This window comes from Stigmatopora argus, chromosome 1 (genome assembly GCF_051989625.1).
Source record: "Stigmatopora argus isolate UIUO_Sarg chromosome 1, RoL_Sarg_1.0, whole genome shotgun sequence".
Classification (NCBI taxonomy): Eukaryota; Metazoa; Chordata; class Actinopteri; order Syngnathiformes; family Syngnathidae; genus Stigmatopora; species Stigmatopora argus.
This window is the reverse complement of record NC_135387.1, coordinates 5,815,168-5,838,034: the sequence shown is the minus strand read 5'-3', so window position 1 is coordinate 5,838,034 and position 22,867 is coordinate 5,815,168. Positions and strand designations below refer to the sequence as shown.

The window sequence follows — 22,867 nt, the reverse complement described above, 5'->3', positions numbered from 1 at the left end:
TAATTTGAAAGCCTCCAAAGTGTTTTAAAAAACAGCGGGGAAGATTTTGAGTCGCACCAACCAACACACTTTTTGATCATTGTGACTGTCTAAAGAGCTGCTGAATCGCAAATACATGTATTTATCAAAATTTGGTTTGTTTAACTCAATAGCTGACTTTGACTAAGCTAGAGAGGTCCAATCCATTTTAACTGGGAGAGGCCCTAAGAGAATGATTGCGTTCCAGGCCACCCAGTCAAAATAGATTGGACAAAAAGTGTCGTCGATGGCACTGAAAGATGAGCAATCACAGCAAGTCTATCCATTCATTAATTCATTTTCTGAACCATTTATCCTTACAAGGAGGCACGGGAGGTGCTGGAGCCTATCCCAGCTGACTTCAGACTGAAGGAGGGGGACACCCTGAATCAGTGGCCAGACGATCGCAGGGCACATGGAGACGGACAACCATTCACACTCACACTCATACCTAGGGGCAATTTGGAGTGTCAAATCAGCCTACCATGCATGTGTGGACTGACCTGGATTCGAACCACCAGAACACCAGAACAGTGAGGCAGACGCGCTAACCATTCGTCTGCTGGGCTCCCCGCAAGTTTAAATTAATTGGACATCTATCAATTAAGCAGCAATTACCAGCAAATAAACATTCATCCTAGGGCTGGGCGATAAAACGATAACAATAATTGTCGTGAAGTAATTTTTGTCAACGATATTAAAAACTTTCAATAAAAATTCAATAATTTTAAACTGTAATTACACCACCCGACCGCCACAGAGAACGATTTGCTGTTGCGAGATGAATGCTAGATCCAGACCAATGCTCAGGAGTAGAAGATGATGACGAGGAAACATGTTTTTAGCATGTTAGCAAACAAGGCTAACACAGAGCATGAACGCAAAAGAACAATAACACGGCCAAAATCAGCGATTATGAGATGCACCCGACCCATTAAAAAAAATCCAAATGAATTTTCCCTAGCGGTTTTTTTAATGCCTTGTACCTGTGCAAAGAGCAGCCTTATTGAAACAGCCTGTAATATTTTTCTTACTTGATATCAAGATGTTTTCCCATTTTATGTAAATGTTCTGAAAACGTTGCCATATCTAAACCTTCTCTTGAGTTAATATGGGTTAAATCCAAGTTTATCCAACTTTTTTATTTTATATTTTTGTAATTATTTTTCTCTTTTTGAGGCTGAAAATAGTCTGCGTGCCAATGGTGATGTCTTCAATTGATTATGTTTTTTATTTCATATTGCACAGTAACTTTTGGTTTGAAGGCACATTTTTAAAAATAGACGCCCGTCAAAATTTCTTTACTTTTCGTAGTGTAAAATTATTATATTTCATGTTCTATTTTCTTATAAAGTAAGGTAACATATTTGCATGGATTTTCTCCCAGCTGACTTTGGGCACGAGGCGGGGGACACCCTGAATTGGTGCCCAGCCAATCGCAGGGCACTAGTAGACAGACAAAGATTCATGCGCACACTCATACCTAGGTCCAATTTAGATTGTCCAACAAGCCTACCATGCATGTTTTTGGAATGTGGGAGGAAACCGGAGTTCCCGGAGAACATGCAAACTCCACACAGGTGGAGTGACCAGGATTCGAACCCCCTACCTGGGAACTGTTAGGCCGACGGGCTAACCACTCAATCGCAGGCCCGCCCTAGCTAACAGTAATTGAAAAATATATATTTTCCATTTGAATGCAAAATACATATTTGTACATCAATTATTTTATGCAATAGTCTAGAAAGTAATTCTAAAAATATTCAATAACACACCTAAAAAATAAAAAGTGTTGACATTCCCTTTAGCACAGCACCATCTAGTGGATGCATAACGTAACCCCAGCCTCTACTGTAGACCCGTATAATGCGGTGCGGTTGACCAGTATAATGCGGAGTGGTGCGCCTTACAATGCGGTGCGCCTTATATATGGAAAAAATAAAATGTGTCATTCATTAAGGGTGTGCCTTATAGTGTGTAAAAAAACGGTAAGAAAAATAATACAGGATGTCCTCAAATGAGGACGGAATTTTTCAATAAGGCTGCTCTTTGTCCACAGGTATTTATGAGGCATTTAAAAAAAACGAAAGAAAACGCCAGGAAGAATTCACTTGGATCGTTTAGTGGATCGGCTGTGTCCCGTCCTGCATCTCATAATCGCTCATTTTGGCCATGTCATTGTCCTTTTGCGTTCATGTGCCGTATTAGCTTTTATTGCTAACGAAGCTAAAGACACAGTTCCTTATCATCCTCTTCTTCTCCTGAGTGTTGGTCTGGAACTAACATTCATGTTGCAACGTCGCACCGTTCTCTGTCGTGGTCGGGTGGTGTAATTGCAGTTCTAAATAATTGAATTTTTATCGAAATATTTTTATCATTATTGACAAAAATCATTTTACGATAATTACCGTTATCATTTTATTGCCCAGCCCTACGTTTTTCTATAACTATTTAGGGGGGGTGAATAACAGTGGGTTATTATGCTATTATAAATGGCTCTAATAAAAAAGCTAATGAGGTATAATTAACAAATAACTCCGATGAAGTCTGAATTTCTATTCAATACAACTTTAAAGAATAGCACATTGGCATAAACCAGGGGACGAAGAAACAACCGGAGATGATTTTCACATTTTGGGGCCCTCTTCTGTACATAACCAAAGCATATGCAAGTTATACTTTCTTACACGGTTTCCTTTTTCACGAGTGTGGTATCATTTGATCCTCCCAACAGTCACCTCGTCTCAGCACCGGGGAGCCATAAATAATAGATGAAGCTTGAATTAATCATGAGAAAAGAAACTGAGATATAAACACACAGTGGGCCCCCACGGGGGAACAGAGAAGCCCATATGAAAATGTCAAAGTGGAGTTACAGCGCTGATTAACCATCCCTTGTGAACACATTGTACGAATACAAAATGACTTAAGCGTTCTCCCTTATTAAATATTGCACATTATATGACTGTGTTTGAACTAAGATGCTTCTCACATCATTGTAGACAACTCAGTATTTAAGTGTTTTGTTTAGACTTTTCATAAATAAAGCAGCTCCACTTCAAAAACCTCAAAATTCCAAAAATGTGATTGATTGCCAGTGTGATGAAGGTCATGTTGAAATCTGTTTTCCCCAAATAACTTGGTTGAAATTGTTCTGTGAGACAGTTGTACATGAAAATGAATATCACGTTGAGAAGAAATGATGTTCTTGGATGAGTTAAACAACCACTATCAACAGGTACACATGGACATGAATACACCCAGCATGTGTCCATGGTGGCGCCCCGAGGCATGATGGAATGTCGGCCTGACAGGTTGGTTTAGATTTAGATTTGCCATGATGCTACTACTCAGTTGCACAACATTGAGCAGAGGAATCAGCTATTTACACATTCCAGCAGCGTGTCAGTAGAGAGACACAGCACCAAAGGCCATTTTGCGTTTGGGAAAAGCATGGCAGCAGATGGTGCTTTAGTGAAAAAGGCTTGATACCTTTTGCAGACAGTATTGATTTAACAATAACAATCCATATAAATAAAACTGCCTGATAATCAATGCATGAAGCAATTGCATCAGTGTGTCTGTCTACAACTGTCTTCCTGCCAGATCTTGTCTGTTCATTGTGTTGTGGTGCAGGGGAGCCACGTGGCAGTCAATCTGTCATTGGGTGACTAAACTATATGTTTAACTTGTAAATCACAATTACATAGCCATGATGTGAGATACAAGATAACTTCAAGTCCACACTTCTTATTTCATTACATTCTTTTTTTTATCCATCTTTCTCACTATTCTCTTTCAATTTTCTACTATATGTAATGAGAAGAGCAACTTCTAGACCAGTGGTTCTTAACTTGGGTTTGGAGAGTCGGTCTCAGGGGTTCGGTGGAGCCTCTACCACGGAAGTCAAGACACATTGGCTCATTATTTCTATTTATGATAACATGCCCCGCTTGACCATCACTGGCTGCAGATGATCACGTGTCATTGCTTGGCCAATCCGTGCTGCAAGGAATTTATATCTTGAATTTGAAAAAAAAAATCATATTTTATTTTACACTAAAGTAGAGTTCGGTGAATGCGCATATGAAACTGGTGGGATTTGGTAGCTCCAACAAGGTTAAGAACCACTGTTCTAGACAAAAGTCCACACTTCAGCCCCTGAGATGCCCAAAGGCCACCCAGGAGAGTCTCCAAGATCTCACAAGGGAGGCATCAAAATGCAACTGAATTATACATGCCCAAGCCACCTCATCTTAAAACCCCTTAATGCAGAAGTCTACTGGCTTTAGTTTGAGCCTCTTGTGCATTAGCTATTTTCTCGCAGTATTTGAAGAGAGTCCACATACCCTACAAAGGGAAATCACTTAAGATTGTATTAGCTATATTTTTCTTTTGGCTATGAGCTGTAGGTTTTGAGGTTTGAAACTTGAAAGGTAGATGAACGGGTAAATCCTTCTTTATTTTGTGACAAATCTGCCATTCTCAGTCTCACTCCGACAGATCCCGGAATGAACATTCAGAGAGCTTCTAATTAACAAACAACAAACTACATAGACTGGAAAAACAACGCAGATATACTTTTCAGGAAAGTTCAGAGCAGACATTTCCTGCTAAGGAGGCTCAGTGCTTCCATGGTTGAGTGGATACTCCTGAATAACTTCTGACTGTGGCCACAGAGGCCTTTTGGATTGGATTGGATAACTTTATTCATCCCGTATTCGGGAAATTTCGTTGTTCCAGTGGCAAGAGGGTGAGGATGCAGGAATAGCAAAGGCATTTTAGACATGAATAGATAGGTAATAAGTAGGTCAAGAAATAAATACATGAATAAATATATAATTAAATAAGCGTTTCTATAGCAGTATCTGCTGGGCAGGCGGCAAACTGTCACTGCTAGGGGAAATGGAGGTTGAAAAAAAAGGTAAAAGAGACAGCTCTATCTTGGGGTACTCTCTGGAATTAACTGACATATGAGGATGATGGCTAAGATGTCAAACATGCTGGACAACCTTATCCTACCCCTCAAGGACAGTGACAGCACTGCACAGCTCCCATAGCGGCAGACTTTTACAAACGGGCTGCGTAAATGACAGTTTCCTCTGCTCCTTTCTGCCTGCAGCTGTCAGGGTATACACCTAGAGGTTTGGATATTTGAAAAGATTTGATTGGATTAAATGGTTATCTTATGTCTTGGTGATTTATGATTCTAATCTGTGCTTCATCTACGAGTGTCTTGTCTGAGGTTTTTTTCATTTCCTGTGTCAACTATTGTTGCCGATAAGATGCTAATTTTCCATTGTGTGACTAATAAAGGTTTATCTTATGTTCAGATATAAAGAAAACTTCATTTTAGGCTAAAAACAAATGACAAAATTCAAGTGGTTTTCAACAGAGTGTGACTTTTGTTATTGAAAGAAAAGTAATTGGTATTTTTTAAGTGATGGATGCCAAGAACCTAACAGCCTGTCATTTCATTTGTCACCATGTAACTACAGATGCACAGTTGATTTAAAGTTATGTTTGTAGTTAGCTGGTCAAACATTAACCAAGCCTGACGCTGGTTATGCACTGAATTGATAAGGCAGGAATAGGCTGAAACTGGCAATTATGCAAATTAAACATATATTATTGTAAATGGCAATGCGGCAGTCGAATGGTTAACGCCTCGGCCTCACAGTTCTGGGATCAAGGGTTCGACCCCTCGCTGTGTGGAGTTTGCATGTTGCTTGTGTGGGTTTTCGCCGATACTCCAGTTTCCGACCAAAAACATGCAGGGTAGGCTGGTTGAACACTCTAAATTGCCTCTTGGTATGAGTATGAGCGTGAATGGTTGTCCTTCTCTTTGTGCCCTGCAATTGGCTGGCCAGCTATTCAGGGTGTCCCCAGCATGGGGCCCGTAGTTAGCTGGGATAGGCGCCACCCTCCCTATGACCCTTGTGAGGATAAGTGGTTCAGAACATGACATTGGAAGTATATAGAACTGGGTTCACTAACTAAATTGGCCAGAGGACCAGTAGCTCAATCGGTGAAGGGGCCCAAGGTACAAACATGGGAAAGGGTTAAAATAATTATATATTTGAAAAAAAGAAATTGTTTTTTCTCTCAATGGAAAACACCTGGATATAATTTTAGTGATACAATTATCAGAAGTCTTTGACTTTGCTGAACATTGGCCCAGTTCAGTTTTCGTTTGTTTTGTCCTAATATTCACATTTCACTTCCAAAATAAATAATTGCAACTTAATAGAGTAGGTACATTAATCCACCGCCAGAAAGAAAACGGAATAAGCTTGAAAATGAATTATATATGCTCTTACACATGTTTTAACACCTTACTGTGTTTCACATGAAAAGTGCAACTGGCTGCAAACTCCCTCCGCCAAAACCTTTCTGGCAATACTAAAGTCTTTTTGCATTTACTCAAAATCGACCGCACATACGAGTTGCAGTGAGCTCTCGTAAACTAGTTGTCACGAAACACATTATTACTTGTGTTACTCACTCATATTGTCTTTTCTTTTTTCTTATTTTCCGCTTTCTCAATGATTCCGACAAGTAATTTGTGCCCAGTGTTTCATGCCTTGTTTTTTAACAATGCTTGATGTTGGTACTTTTAACAAGCGCAAAAAAACTATTAAGACATGCTTGCAACACAGTCATTCACAACGACGCCATAATTCAGTCAAGTTGTCAATGTACCATGAAAAAGACAGCACAACAGTAAAACACCTCAGAAGCCCACCTATCTGGGCTGGCTGGCTCTCCAGCACATTTAACACATATATAGCTGCCCCAGGACACATTCATTTCAGTAAGAAAGCTTTTTCTTTGTTCATTTAATTAAAAAAATGTCTCAGCAGTCCATACAAAACGGCAATGGTGGAAACCCCTGATTTAGATAAACCCATTTACCATGAATATACAGTAATAGCTTGACATACGAGTGCCCCAAAATACGAGACATTTGAGATCGGAGGAAAATTCTGAGCAAATATTTCCCTTACGATAAGAGACAAATTTGAGATACGAGAATATGAGATAGCCTGGTGACCGACTCGGTGAGAGACTGCTGACAAACCTTCTTCCAAAGGACTAACCATAATTTCCAAGCTGCGCAGTGACATTCATAACGAGATGGAGAGCCTTCTTTTAAGATGGAGAAAAATGTTCGTAAGTTTGATTTTGTATTTTTTCCCTGTAGTGCTTCTTTCCGCCGCTAAAACCGACGCCTGGCGCTGTGAGAGCTCAGCTCACCCAGCATCTACCTTCTTCTGTCCAATTCGTTGCAATGCGGAAGTGCGTGAACGTTACCACATCATTTATGATGAAAAAAGAAGAAAACTGTGCAATCGTCGTTAGATCGCTTCTTTCGGCCAGTTTCTAATACATAAATCTCTCTCTCTCTCTCTCTCTCTCTCTCTCTCTCTCTCTATACAGTACTGTACATATTCTCTCCATTTTATTAAATGTTTTTTTCATTACAAACCAGTGCGTGTTACTTATACAAGCCTTAAACATACAAATGCACTTATATAAACCTTCAATATACTTATATAGGCCTTAAACATAAATTATAATACAAAATATAGCACTGAATCAACTTACAAACAAATTCAACTTATGAACAATCGCTCGGAACCTAACTCGTTCGTAAGTAGGGGAGCGTCTGTATTGTAATCCAAGTTAATTTGAGTTAAAATTAAAGTTTACATTATGTTAGGAGCACATCCGTCAAGTCTCTCTCTTGTCCTTTCTCTCTCGATCTGTCTGTCTGTACTGAGTAATGTCACATTTTAGTATTGACAATCATAACCACTAGATAGGTACCGTAATTACTCGAATATAACGCGCACTCGAAAATAACACGCAGGTAATTTTGGGCCAAAAAAATCTGGAAAAACGCGGTAATCGAATATAGTGCGCACCTAAAATTTCCCGCTGACGAAAATCAGAAATCTTACCTTTTTTTCTTCGTTTCACGATTGTTTTGTTCAAACAAATTTATTCATTAGAATCCTTCAAATGAAGAGTTCCTCTCTCTCTTTGTCTGTCCTCTCATACATCTCTTCGTTGAGAATCCTATCAACGTACACGCTTCCTTCATCCACTTCCTCTTCCTCCCACAACACATCATCCGATTGGCTTTACGAGATGACGTAAAATCCGTGCGTCAAAGTGAGTTTGACAATGCTTTTTTCGATCGAAAATTTGTAATTTATTTTAGTTATTGATTATAACACTGAACTGAGAGAGGGTGAACTGAGACGAGTAGGAGGCTAGAGGGGGGGAGTGGTGGTCTCGGCTTTCCGATTTTCGATCGAAATTACGAGATGACGTAAAATCCGTGCGTCGTCTTTACGAGATGACGTAAAATCCGTGCGTCAAAGTGAGTTTGACAATGCTTTTTTCGATCGAAAATTTGTAATTTATTTTAGTTATTGATTACAACACTGAACTGAGAGAGGGTGAACTGAGACGAGTACGAGGCTAGAGGGGGGCAGTGGTGGTCTCGGCTTTCCGATTTTCGATCGAAATTACGAGATGACGTAAAATCCGTGCGTCGTCTTTACGAGATGACGTAAAATCCGTGCGTCGTCTTTACGAGATGACGTAAAATCCGTGCGTCGTCTTTACGAGATGACGTAAAATCCGTGCGTCAAAGTGAGTTTGACAATGCTTTTTTCGATCGAAAATTTGTAATTTATTTTAGTTATTGATTACAACACTGAACTGAGAGAGGGTGAACTGAGACGAGTACGAGGCTAGAGGGGGGCAGTGGTGGTCTCGGCTTTCCGATTTTCGATCGAAATTACGAGATGACGTAAAATCCGTGCGTCGTCTTTACGAGATGACGTAAAATCCGTGCGTCGTCTTTACGAGATGACGTAAAATCCGTGCGTCGTCTTTACGAGATGACGTAAAATCCGTGCGTCAAAGTGAGTTTGACAATGCTTTTTTCGATCGAACATTTGTAATTTATTTTAGTTATTGATTACAACACGCACCCCCAACTATTGGAATTAATTATATAGCAAAAATCTGCGTGTTATATTCGAGTAATTACGGTATTTGTTAATTTGTGAGTAGGTGGTGAATTTGAACCAAAGAAAATATGTTTTTCCATTGTAATACACTGTTTTGTGGTGTTTTTTCAGAGGGTGGGAATAAATTAATTTGTATTTAGTTCATTTCTGTGGGAAAAATTGATTTGACATACGCGTAAATAGACATACGAGCTCGGTCCCGGAACGCATTAAGCTCGTATCTCAAGGTATTACTGTGTATCATTGCTGTGCAATGTCAGTGCTGTCGTATTTGATGCAGCAGATCTCTGCATTTACTAATACAAAGAATTTAAGGCAGCTAAAAACTATGTCTGGGTAATGCCTGATGTCAAATTTTTTTTTTATTATTTTGAAATCTTTTTCAACCAATATCGATGAATATAGCACTTTGAAGACAAGCTAACTCATGAAATGCTAAAAAACGTTAGTGAATATTTTTTGTTTTTGTTTTGTTTGTGCAGATATATTTTAGTTTTGAATTTCCACCATGAAAAGCCACATACAGAATTAAAAATGCTCAGAAATCTGGCCAAGATCTCTTGGTTTTACCTAATCTCAAACAGCCTGATGCTATGTGTAAAAATGTCAATGTCATTTCAAATACATTTTGGAAATCAGGGATATTGTAACATGGGCAAAAGATGAAATGAGCATTCAAATTATTATTACCCCAAAGTTCTAAAGCCTGATCTTGGATATGATATGAGGGTTTTGGAAGAGCACATGCTATGTGTCATTATGTTTCATGTTTTGACATTTTAATTGTGTTTATTATTAAAATATTTTATTTTCTATTTTTATATCATTTTTTTTTAAATTGGATGAACATCGCAGCCTCGAAGTGTAAGTGTTTCAAATATCGGCTTCACAGTTCAGGGATCGAGGATTCGATCTCAGGTGGGTGCTCCTCACTATGTGGCATTTGCATGTTCGCCCCTGGGCTTGCGTGAGTTTTCTCTGGGTACTCTGGTTTCCTCTCAATTTCCAAAAGCATGCATGGTAGGCTGGTTGAACACTCTAAATTGTCCCTAGGTATGAATGTGAGCTTTAATGGTTGTCCGTCTCCTTGTGCCCTGCAAATTGGCTGGCCACCAATTCAGGGTGTCCCCTGCCTGATGCCCATAGTTGCCCCCCTGCTACCCTTGTGAGGATAAGCGGTTTGAAAAATGAATGAAAAAAGGCTGAAAATAACAACAACAACAAAACTTCATCTATGGTCACATATTGGGTAGGGCTCTCGGTTGCCTTGAATAATCTCAATAATAATGTTCGTGTACAGATGCTAAGAAGATTACAAAATGAGTTCAGACAAAGGACGGCGAGCTGATGTTGCAGAGTATCCAGATGCTACTTCAGCACACACGCACACTGCCAACCACGTTTGAGTTTGGCTGGCGCGTGCTGCAACTAAAACAGAATACTGAAAACATGGAAGTGACCTTTGGAATCCAAGCGCACACACACACACACACACACACACACACACACACACACACACACACACACAAGTGTAATCAGCTTCAATGCATGAAAAGAATGCGTAGGAGGTGTGTGTTTGGATGGTAGTGGGGTTGGGGGTCGGTTGTCACCCACCTGGTTTGACTGTTTTCAGGCGGATGGGCTCTCGAAAGTGGCGGATGACAGCCAAAGTGTCCCGATGGGTGAGTCCGCTCACCGGAGTGCCGTTGACCTCCAGCAGAACGTCCCCGATGCCTGGCAGTCTTCCGGCATGACACACAACCCCCTCGGCTACTATGTGACCGAGGTAGGGGAACTCCCCATGCTCAGCGCCGCCTCGCAGCTCCGCCACCGCAATCAGTTCACCGGATCCCCCCCACGACACGGCACATTCTTGGACTTTAGAGGACCAGTGCTTCTTCTTCTTAAGGGTCTTGGACATGGTTGGACGCTCTTAAGGCAGTCCGAACACGATCGTCCTTGAAGCGAGAGCGGCTGCTGGTGCTAAGACGCAGTGACGCACTGGGAAATCATTGCCAATTGTCCAAGTCAAGTGTCATATTCCACTTCGAAGAGAAGTGGTCTTTTCCACATGGAAGGAGGTCAGTCTTCTCCCCTGGATCACTCGCGCATCAGGGCTCAGCCCAATGGGATGAGAGCCAAAACGGATGCGTCAGTTCGTGTCGCATGCGGGAAAAACACGTCGGTTCTGGTACTGGGGCGACCCCACGCCCCTCTTTGCAACAGCGCGCGCAAGACTTGACTGGGCCTCCCTCTTCCCTGCCCTCCAATCGAAAAACACACGTCCACCGGGACTTCCTCGTTTCCTAGTCGATGCTTATATCCCGAAAAACACTCCCGAATTTGGCAGCGAAGTCGATTAAATTCCAGTCAAAACATTCTCTGCGTACTGCGCCGAGTATCAGCTGTTTGTTTCCGAGCTGAATCCAAACAGACTGGATGGGCAACTTTCCGCCGCGCACCTGTCCTTGTGTGGTACCCTCCTCCGCGGTGACATCAGCAACACGGTCCTTGGAAACGGGAAAACATACCTGTCCCTCCCCTCGGGTAAAGGAAGAATTCCGGTCTTTTCTCTCCCTTGTGTTCCGCTTTCGGCTCTTATTATTATCGCGCGACTTCAGTCACACGCACAATGTTGAGCACCGAACAAAACAATTGTGGTAACCCGCACGAACCATGATCCGATTAGACTTCATTCCACAACTTTTCGCCCCCAGTTTGTTCCGCGTTGCTTTGTTGATGAAAGGGTCTTTCGTCCAATCAGTAGTTAGAGGAGGGATTATAACCAACCAATTCAAACAAAGCAAAGCAAGAGGAGGCGGGACTTTTGTGAGTGACAGGTGGTCAATATGTTCTCCCGCATGTCAGAGAGGCCAAGTTGCCGTGAAGAAACGTGTTTTTGCGTCATAAATTGTGTTCTGATCAAGTTAAAAAACGTGTGGTGAAATTGACGACTGAGTGTTGACCTAACCGCTATTTTTTAATAGGTAGCTGGCTGACGCTTTCATTACAGTTTAAATTTCAGAGTTGCTTTGCTGAACAAGTCTGCACTCTTGTGGTCACAAACTAGAACTTCAATCACATTTTGAGATTTAATTTATGAAAGTAACGGAGTAAAAAATACATAGTCCATGCACATGATTTGAAAAGACTGACAGTCTTGACCTTTGAATTAAAGTCCTTTGTCAAAATAGTTCTTTTTTCAGCCTATGCGGATGACAACTCATGGTAAAATGAAATTGTACCCTGAGAAAAACCACACGTGCCTAGAGAGAACATGCAAACTCCCCACAAGAAGGTCGTACCTGGGATTAAACCCTTCATCTCAACATTCTGGGCCCAACGCACTAACCACTCGCCACAGGCCCATCCCCATTAATATTTAAGGAAATATAATATCGTTTGATTGAATAACAATTCAAACCGTTGTTAATTGTGGTTAAATTGGTATCTAATTGTACCTAGCCCTAATCTGTTGTCGTTTTAAACAATATAATGACCGACAGCAAAAGAAAATAACTTTTTTTTTGCTGGGTGACAAAGAGCCATATGTGCAGATTTTATCTCTATTCAAAGGCAGAATGTGCGACAACATTTATACAAAGCTAAATATTGTATATACAGTCAGTTTAAGTATTTGGATAACTATATTCATCCCGTATTCGGGAAATTTCGTTGTCACAGTAGCAAGAGGGTGAGGATGAAGGAATAGGAAAGGCATTTTAGACATAAATAGATAGGTAATAAGTAAGTTAATAAATAAATACATGAATAAATATATAAATAAATAAGTGTGTTGCTTAGCACATTGTTGGAATAATGATTCAAACCTTTTAAATCATTATTAGTAATATTTAATTAAAAAAGGAAAAACATCTTTCAACAAACTCTGCTTACAACTTGCAAGGAGATGCAATGTGACACCGTCTTAGCCCCCAGTGCATTCTGACGAGCGGCATACTCTTCGGTACATTTAGCGGCACATAACCAAAACATTCAAAGGTAATCTGATTTAAACAATTGCCATTGAATATACATACATACACATAAATGTACATGCATGCATACGGTAGGTCTTAATACTCAGCCATTTTTTTGTTAAAGAGCCTGACAGCTGATGGGAGGAAGGATCTGCGGAACACCCTGTTTCATTGTAAATTCCCCCACTTAGAAATAATGGAAGGGTCTGACATTTTAATCACAGGTGCATGTCCATTGTGACAGATATAATCTAAGTAGAAAAATCCAGAAATAACAATGTATGATTTTTTAGCAATTTGTGTGATGCAGCTGCAAGTATTTGAACAATGGTCTCTATCAGCAAGAATTCTGACCTTCAAAGATCTGTTAGCCTTTAAAAGTCCACCAGGTATGCTCCTGAATCAGATGCACCTGGTTGAGGTCATTAGCTGCATAAAGACACCTCTCCAACCCATACCATCATCTCATCTCATTTTCTGAACCGCTTCATCCTCATCAAGTTCGTGGGGGGTGCTGGAGCTTATCCCAGCTAACTATGGGCACTAGGCGGGAGACACCACTTGAATTGATGGTCAACCAATCGCAGGGCACGAGGGCAACCATTCATGCTCACACTCATACCCAGGGGAAATTTAGAGTCTTAAAGTTTGCTTGCTCAGTAAATGTCTTTATTTCAAAGCAGGTCAAGACAATACAATCTTATTACATCAAGGACAACATGTTGTATACAGTGGTACCTCGACATACGAGTAGCCCGACATACGAGTAATTCGAGATACGAGTAAAATTTCGGGCAAATATTTATCTTGAGATACGAGACAAATTTGATATACGAGCAGACAGCGGACGTGAGATGCTGCTCATAAGAACATCATGGACACTGACTGTCTCCCCGCAACTCCCTCGTTAATGTCTCTCTGGTCGCAACTCTCTCTTTGTAACGTCTCTGCGAGCACTGGGCGGAGCGTTGCATTTTATCGGTGTTTTTCCCGTTAGCCAGTTAGCTTCCGTTGGCGGAGCGATCGCTAATACAAGACTACTTCTCGTTGGCAAGTGGTCGTGTGTTATCCTATTATGAGGACATTTGTGTGCATCATTTTGGGAATATTTTGAAGGGAATATAAAATCAAACATCCCTCAAAATTGACTGAAAGTCAGTGTGGAGGCAGGGTAAAAAGAGCCAACCCGGGAGAAGAAAGGTATCAAAATGTCAAACAAAATTAGAATTAAGTTTAGTGTTAGGTTCGATTAAACTTAGTTTTGAGTGTGTCTGCATCGTAATCCAAGTTCATTTAAATTTGTTTATGTTATGTTATGTCGTATGAGCCCCCCTCTCCCTCGCTCTCTCTGTCCGTCTCTCTCCGTCTGTCTATTTAAAATTGTCTCTACCATTTTGCCTTGCCTGTGAGTGCAAACTAAATTGTTCTGACCTCTTAAAAGTAACAGTTGTAGTAGTACATGGTTTTCCCTCAGGCGCAGTGGTTTTGTTCCAGTCACATTTGAGGCACAAGATGGTGCCACAGACTTAAAAAATATAGTATATATATTTTAACAAATCTTGTTCATCATGATCCACTTCTTTTCTCAATTTCCCTTCAAGAAACACATTTTAACAAGATTACACTGCAGACACTGTAATCCCAAACAGTTGAATTAGTTCATAACTTTTAAGGTCATAACAGTCAAATATTATTATGTAGTTGACTGAGCTTTAAAGTTCAGAGCTCTGCCACTTTAATTGAATAGGGTTTAATATTTTATGGTGAATTGCAATTGGATTAAGGCATCATAAAATACATGACTAAAATATTGGGGTTTTAACTCTAAATATCTATCGAAAAAAATTTTTTAGTTTTAGGTTTTACAGTTTACTGTGTAAAATGAAAACTACAACCAACACCAACTTTAAAACACCAACTTTAGAATAGACAAAATTAAAATGATAATTAGTATTAAATGTACAAAAATAAGAGAAATGTATTTATATACACTATTTACTTAACACTCCCGGCTACCATAGTTGGGAGATTACATCAGAGACAAATCATTTTTTTCAGATTTTTTGTTATTGTTGTTGTTTGGGGTAGGATGGACTGTCTTTTCCCCTTGGCCCCTCCCTCCAAGGTGTCACATGCAAAAATAGTCGTAATGTAAATAAGGATTGTTTTGTGGTTAATGAGCTTGGATCCTCCATTGCAGCATTCTGGAAGCCCACTTTGCCGCTGTTAAACCTCACTGCTCCAAAGGGAGGGGAACAAAAGAAAGGAGACAGACCACAATAGGTAGTACACACAAGCAGAGGGGAAGAATGAGCAGAACAACACGACCACACCTAAAAAAAAGAAAGAAAGAAAGTGGTGGGACAAGGATAATGATTCCTGACATATAATATCATTGATGAAATCAGCCATCCGTATCATTCATTCATCATCATTCATTCTTTTCCATCCTGCTTATCCTCACGAGATTCACAGAGGAGCTAGACGCTTTTCCCAGCTAACAATGGGCAGTAGGCAGGAGACACCCTAAAGTGGTTGCCAGCCAATCACGGGGCACAACCATGCCCATACACACACTTCGGGGCAATTTGGAGTGTTCAATCAGCCTATGACACATTTTTAGGATATGGCAGGAAACTGTAGTACCCAGAGAAAACCCACGCAAGCACAGGGAGAGGATATGCAAACTCCACTCAGGCAGGCAAAAATTTAGGATTTGACCCGTGATCTTGGAACTGTGAGAAGGACGTGTTAACCACTCCCACCGCGCCACTTCACAAGGCAACGAGTCAAATCGGAATTTTAAAAAAGGAATGGCTTTACCCCCAGCATAGACAGCTTTTTTCCAAGCTTGGGACTCCAGCACTCGGTCATGGGGGTAGACACCGTGACTGATCATGAAAAGGATCATGGCTACAGCGATGACTCGCAGCACGGCTGTATTACCACCTGACAGTAGCGAGGCACTGGCTAGGATGGCCGAGGAATAGATGCAGGGTAGGCCACGATAAATAAACGGGATTCCTGCAGAACAACAGCATTTCTTAAAATCAAGCATAAAGATTATAGCTAAAATAGAGGCACCCTTTGTAATTACTCTACTAATTTAATCTGGCACTGAATTGTCAATTTCTTTTTTTTGTAAAGAATCTGCATAAAATGACTTTTAAAGTGATAACTCATGTCAATAGTGGGAATTCTCTATGTCTATATAGAACACTGGGTATTATTGACAATACGTTTAAGACGAACAATCAGGGATACAGTACTCGCATTTGATTGGCTAAAACAATACTCCCCATTACCAATGATCTTTTCAGGGAAACATCAGTTCATCTTTTTCCACAGTATGACACATCGGAAAAATAAAATTGTATATTTTTTGCGTATTGTCTTCTCCTTTAAGAAGCCGAGCACAGGGTTAGTGACTTACCACTTGAGAAGAAGCAAAGGCGAACAAAAACCGAGAGGGCGTAACATATGCAGAGGATGTTATCAAGCATTTCAGGTGTCCTCAGGAGCAGGGATGTGGCAATCCCAAATGTTGTAAAATCGGCAAAGTCGTCCAACTTTGCTCCTTGAAGAAAGGGAGAATGGAAAAAGAGAACATTTTGAGAAATGCTTGATGTTTCGTGAACAATATGTTCAGCAAGCTCATCGGCGATGTTTGGATTTCAGTGTCAATGGCTAACATTCTTCACTAGTTTGCCTCTTATCCTTCTGGAAAGCCGAGTGTGCGTTCTACCAGAAGAGGTGAGTCGGGCACAGCTGGAATAAATGTGTTGGCATTCCACAGCCAAAGGTCAAGCATTTTAGCCATTTCAGATATGCAGAGAACTCAAAGCAATGGGATAACATGGACAATTGTGAAGTGATCCAGTGGAATTAGTCTGACTAATCACAAAGTTCCTTTGACATTATATGTGAGGGGCAAAACAACATTGACCTGCAAAGTCATGCAGAAAATGCAGCCGTGACACAAAGGCCCCTGACATGTCAAGTCAACAAAGGATGATACACCTCAGAGCTATTTTGGGCTTCTGAAAAAAAAGTAAAGCTATTGTGTCAAGAGAGCTTGAAGTGCTGATCTTTAAAAATACAGAAGATAGCAAAGGATTGCCGGGAATCAGATGTGCAAGAGGAGGAAGGCATGCAGATTTTCTGATGCCAGAGATTCTTGAATTGTTGATCAATTCACCGAAATTTTCCTACCAATTCCACGTTCTGGTTTGGAGAACCCTGATATATGAGCATCCCATTTCAAATCTGACCTGCTATGTATTGTCCCCTTAACTAAAACCATCTTACACCATAACCAACCATTAAAGAGGCACTTTCATTTTCCAATCATAAAAGATTGGTGGAAATGAGAGTTTGCCCTGAATGAAGTGTATTATTGGTGCATTTTTTAAAAATTTGATTGCAGTGGGGATTGCAAGCGAATTTCTTTTACAAATGATAGGTATTGAAATCAACCGCAATGTGATGTTACACCGCATCTTGTTATGCAAGTACATGGCCTCTTACTTCTTCTGGGCAAGCTCCAGTTGGCCATTTAATGGTTATAATGTGAGCAGCACCAATCATGGAGAGTTTAAAAAGTGGCATTCTAACTAATTGTAATTTACACTATGAATTTGCTCTGGTTAAGTATAATAATTTTGTCGCAATATCAGTTATTGTCTGTCATTTTGTTCCTCTCTCAATCTCCAGTGGGCTCGATTCCCGCGGTTGCCAGTATGATTGTGAGTACGTATTGCAGTTTGTCTCTCTACGTGCACTATGGCTGAATGGCGACCAGTCTAGGGTGTAGTCTGCCTTTCACAGTCAACTGGGATAGGCTGCGGCAACCCCTGCAACACTTAAGAGGATGTGCAGTACAGATGATGAATGACTGAATGAATAAAGAATATGCAATCAATAACACGCTTCTCTGTGCATACACTCCCACTAAGTGAGTCGGACTCAGGGGTACAGTGGAGCCTCTTCCGGGGAGGTCAATACACATCGACTCATCCTTTCTATTCACGATAACATGCCCTGCTTGACCATCACTGGCTGCAGATGATATCACGTGCCATTGCTTGGCCAATCAATGCGGAGACGAATTTATATATCTTGAATTTGACAAAAAAATCTAATTTTATTTTACACTAAAGGTGGGTTCGGTGAATGTACATATGGAACTGGTGGGGTTCAGTAGCTCCAACAAGGTTAAGAACCACTGATTCAAAAGCAATAGACATATTTTGCAAAAGAATACAGATGATTAAACAACTTGAGTCTCCTATATTAAGGGGGTTTGCCTTTTTGCTAAACCAGAATGTCAAATAAAGCAATGAGCAGTAAGCCTAGCATAGTCACCATTTCCGTTTGATTTTTAGCAAACACTATTTTATATATTGATTTGGATCACAACACTCCACTTACCAAGGGCAGAGCAGGCATCAAGTCGCCTGGCAACAGCTCCATCTGCTAAATCCAGAAGGTAACCAATCAGAAGTAGCCAACAGGCTGGGTGATGATGCCTAAACAAAAACACAGTGATTTAATGGGAGCCACGTGAAAGAGTATATATGAATGCCAAACTATCTTGACCTCTTTTGAAGAAACCTAAATTTACATTTAATTTAATGTTCGGGTGACCTCTGTTCAAACATGAGAAAATGAGGTTAGGTTAAGATAATAACATTTTGATGAAAACTGAAGTGAAATAATTTCACCTCGGTGTGTATACCCTCTAATAAGTAGGATGTAGCTGCTTTCAGCCATATTTTTTTTATTTTGCAGCAGGAGCTTGAGAGAATTTATGGGCAAGATGAAACCTCACAACAATTTCAGATTTCTACCTGAAGACATAAAAAGTTAGTAAATCCCCACGAGAGAAACTCAATTTCACATAGAGTTAATCCAAGACATTTTATAGATGGCATGCGTGCAGGTGCTGACTAATGCCATTTAACATGAGTTTGAATTTGATTCCTTCATTCCGTACACGGCTACATCCTAGTTTGTGTGTCCAAATAATTTAGTTTAACTCGTCTTTTACTTTATTTTAAAACCAGCTAGGATGGTCGTTGATACACCATCTTTTTTACCAACTACACTAGAAAATGGACTGAAGTTAAGTGTAATACCATATGTGCTCAGTAAGTAGTGCATTTGTGAGATATTGCTGAAAATTAATTGATGTCTTTTGCAGATCTTATTATAGCATCAGCATGCATTTCCACAATTGCTTGATTGAGTCCAAATGGGCACGTTGACCCAAATTTAGCCCATCATCTAGAGAAATCTCAATTATGAATGCTCATGCTTTATTACTGTAAAAAATAATCTTGTGTGCTTTAGCTTTAAGAGTGACTGAGCCTCTGTGTACCATTTGATTTCACCCTGTCAACAAACATTTTTTGACTCACCCATCAAGACTGCTGAGGATGGACGCCAAGCCCATGATCAAGTTGGCAACTGATAATGCATTTGCAGCATTTCTTCGAGCAAACTCCTTGATATGGAGTCCGGTGCCCTTTGCACTATGAAAGAACTTATCGGTGCACTGGAAGAGACCTAAGACCATGGGACAGTAGCAGTTAATAGACATTTGGGAGACACTCCGCCAAAGTGAAGATAAAAACCCCATAACACAATAACACCAATCATGATGTGTCTATATGTGAACCGTTTGTTCCAGTCTAGACCAAGTCAACTTTAAATAGTAGAGAGACAAAAAGACCCATTCTCTGCCAGCCCAAGTCACACAATATGTGTTGTGGTAGTTAGTAAAAGAAGGAAATTGATATAAAAACTCCATTCACAGCAATAGACATAAAATTCATTTTGACTGGGAAGGGCTCGCAGCAATTGGTTTCCCAGCCAAAGATTTTGTTTGAAATTTGTCCGGTTCCATTTATATATCATTCATATTGCATCATTTACTGGAATGGCTTTTAATAGGTTCATTTAGGTATACAGTTTCCCCCTCCCAACTACTCCCACATAATCGAAGCTTCTTAAAATTATTACATGCATGATTAGTATTTGGCAGATATGTCTTTCAAACACAAACACACATCTACAAACACATATTTGCTCATTTAGGAGGGAACAAACAATGGACATTTCGGTAACTGGTACAGCCAACCATTACAATCTACAGTGGTGCAGACACCATTGGCACAGTGACATTTGAATTGTGACAACTGCATTGACGCATACCAGACGTGAGATCAATTTTTCTGCCTGCCTCAATTGACAGTGGTGACCTAGAAAATGTAGCAGCAACTAATGGAGCCAATCAATTGACGATTTCCTCTGTATCTTTTACTGCTGAGGGGAAACATACTGACATATTAGTTTCAAAAGACAATATTTGCTATAAGCTCATTTATGTATTTACCCTGACACTAAGTTTTCCAATAGAGTAATTATTAAAGTAAAAGCTACATTAAGACATTAAGTCAGCAAGATGTAACGAAAGCTGACATTAGCTTGCACTTGCCAAAAAACTACTATTAAATAGAAATAAATGTTTTTTAATCAATTTTTAGTGCTTTGTCTCATGTCATAGTACCATCCAAGACAGTGAGGTTAAATGAGTTACAATAGAGATTTAAATATTGCATTTTTGCACCCTGTCAAGTTTCACCCTGAACTTCCTCTGATTCCAAAGGCAGGGCAGTTCAAGAGTCTCTTCATCTGAAAGAAAACAACGGATGAGACAAGAGCACACAGCCAAAAAAAACTTTTTAAATCAACGCATGCTTTTATTCCCCTCAGTTAAATATCTGAGAAAATATTTTCCATTCAGCATTACACCTGAAAATTATTTTAAGCACCCTGACTTGGGAGGAAGACAAGAGGGCAACAAGCAGCTCATTTTTTAGGGTCGTTAAGACTATCGGGAAATAAAATTATAACTCTAAACCAACAGGGATTTAGTTAATTTCAAGCTGGTCACCATAGACCACTGGCCATTGACTGAAAAAAAATGATTTAGGTGATCCCATGTTGCAAATAACAGAATAATAGAATGCAGACCATAAAGGATATAGAGAAAACTAATGAAAATTACAACTAAAACACAAAGAAAAGCCAAATTATAAAAAATAAAAATAAAACAAGAAACTATACGCATGCCGCACGAGCACATGTTGTTTTAAAAAGTACTCGATCCCATTTGATTTAGATTAGATCAATGACTAATCACTGGCCATACCGGAGGATGCTGTCAACAGAATCATGACTGCCTCTGGATCACACCAGCTGTAAGACAATCATAAATGGGAAGTTATATGTGCAAAATCTCCAAAAATTATAATCATAACAAATACACAGTGAATTGAAATCAATCAATAGTTGCAGCATCTTTTGAGCAGGCACCAATTAAAGTCTTGCACTTTTCCAAGTGGCACACTAGCGTCACAATCATATTAAAAGCGTTTTTTTTCTCACAAAAATAAAAACCAAAAAAATAAAATAAAAATGTATTTTTTTCTCATCTTCTCACTCTTACCTGAAGGGAGCTCCACGAGGTTAAGAAAACAGAAATCGAGCAATGAAATGTTTTTTTTTAAATAGCAGCTCTATTGCGCTCTCTTTCCCGCCCCCGCCTTTTCCCAAGCATCAGCAGCACGTTTACCTGTGAACGCCGTGGTGATGCGGCCTTTTAAAGAGCAAAGCGATATGCGATGGAATATTCCACCGGAAGTGACGCGTCTAATGCTTCCACGAGGTTCCATAGACGGATGGCGAGCGCTCGCCTCTCTCCTCCCCGACAAAGCGTGCCGCCGGCTAGAATGTGTGTGCCCGCGTTGGACAACTGCAATACTGAACATTCATGACATTTTTGACATCGCGCAGCAGGCTTAAAAAACAATACGGCAGTGACTATGGAACTTTAAGCATCACATTCAGAAATACTGCATATGCAACTGGAACGAATGCACTGTGCTTTTGTGGGCTAGGATTCATATTTTTGCATAGAAATGTAATGAATGTCTGGACGGTTGTCTCTGTAATAGCTGCATTTTTTTTGTAAAAGGTGTCTGAAATTAACTGGCCAAAAGATATTAATGATGTTAATATCTTGATGTTTTAATTGAATTGAATTGAATGATTTTATTGTCATTACACAAGTATAATGCGATTTAAAGCTTTCACCCCATAGTGCACAAATAACAACATTAAACAGTCAAATAAATAATCAATTAATAAGAAATAAATAAGTAGTCCAAGTGAGGTAAGCAGAGCGGAGCGTGCTTGTTCTGTCTGAAGTCCAGGATGAGTTCCATGGTTTTGGAGACATTGCGCGCCAAGTTGTTTAGAGTGCACCACTTTCTGAGTCTATGGACTCAATAACAAACATGCAATTTTCCTATGTACTTTGGCTATTTCTTTCAAGCCATAACAGGTGAGTTCATGGGCTCTTCCCTGTGGGTGTCTTGATTTTCACTCGGAGCTGATACTTTTTAGTCTTTACTTTCAGAACCATCCCCCCAACACCATGGACCAATAGAGTGATCTTCTCACTTCTGAGGTTGAGCCTCTTGGCAGCGCTGTGGGTAATGTAGTTTGTGTCAGACGCAAAGTCAATCAGTGTTCCGATCTTCTGTCCTGCATTGGTTGTGACTTCGAGGAGCATAAGCATCACTGGGAGTTCCTTTTCTGCGCTATGCTCCATTGCTACAGACTTGTCGGTGCAGAGCGAACTTGCCGAAACATGTCAATTTGTGCCTCCCCGCGTTTAGTTTTGGTGTCGTGTCTCTTTTTGGACACAGGAAAAGGTGATGGTCTCTCGTGCAGCTCTGTTTTTTGCACAAGTAA

The 22,867-nt window shown here is 40.1% G+C and overlaps 2 protein-coding genes across 6 annotated transcripts in view; both read right to left on the bottom strand.

Moving 5' to 3' along the window:
- Nucleotides 1–11,791, bottom strand: part of magi3a (membrane associated guanylate kinase, WW and PDZ domain containing 3a) — a 105,201-nt gene extending 93,410 nt beyond the window's left edge. For all 4 annotated transcript variants that reach the window (XM_077609106.1, XM_077609194.1, XM_077609272.1 and 1 more), the window contains exon 1: nt 10,680–11,791. In XM_077609106.1, coding sequence (XP_077465232.1) covers nt 10,680–10,986 — 307 coding nt within the window. In that variant the 5' untranslated portion in view covers nt 10,987–11,791. The remainder of the gene's footprint in view (nt 1–10,679) is intronic.
- Nucleotides 11,792–13,692: 1,901 nt separating this feature from the next.
- tmem269 (transmembrane protein 269) lies at nt 13,693–21,699 on the bottom strand. 2 transcript variants are annotated; one of them, XM_077597751.1, is made up of 7 exons: nt 21,558–21,699; nt 21,261–21,307; nt 19,465–19,612; nt 18,476–18,573; nt 16,479–16,622; nt 15,869–16,069; nt 13,693–15,378 (listed from the first exon to the last, which is right to left on the bottom strand). In XM_077597751.1, exons 2-7 carry the CDS (start codon nt 21,283–21,285, stop codon nt 15,272–15,274), a joined length of 723 nt encoding a protein of 240 aa, XP_077453877.1. In that variant the 5' UTR covers nt 21,286–21,307; nt 21,558–21,699; the 3' UTR covers nt 13,693–15,271. The 2 variants fall into 2 exon arrangements, with proteins under 2 accessions (XP_077453877.1, XP_077453868.1); XM_077597742.1 differs by lacking the exons at nt 21,261–21,307; nt 21,558–21,699 and having other exon boundaries at nt 19,465–19,937.
- Nucleotides 21,700–22,867: the final 1,168 nt, after the last annotated feature.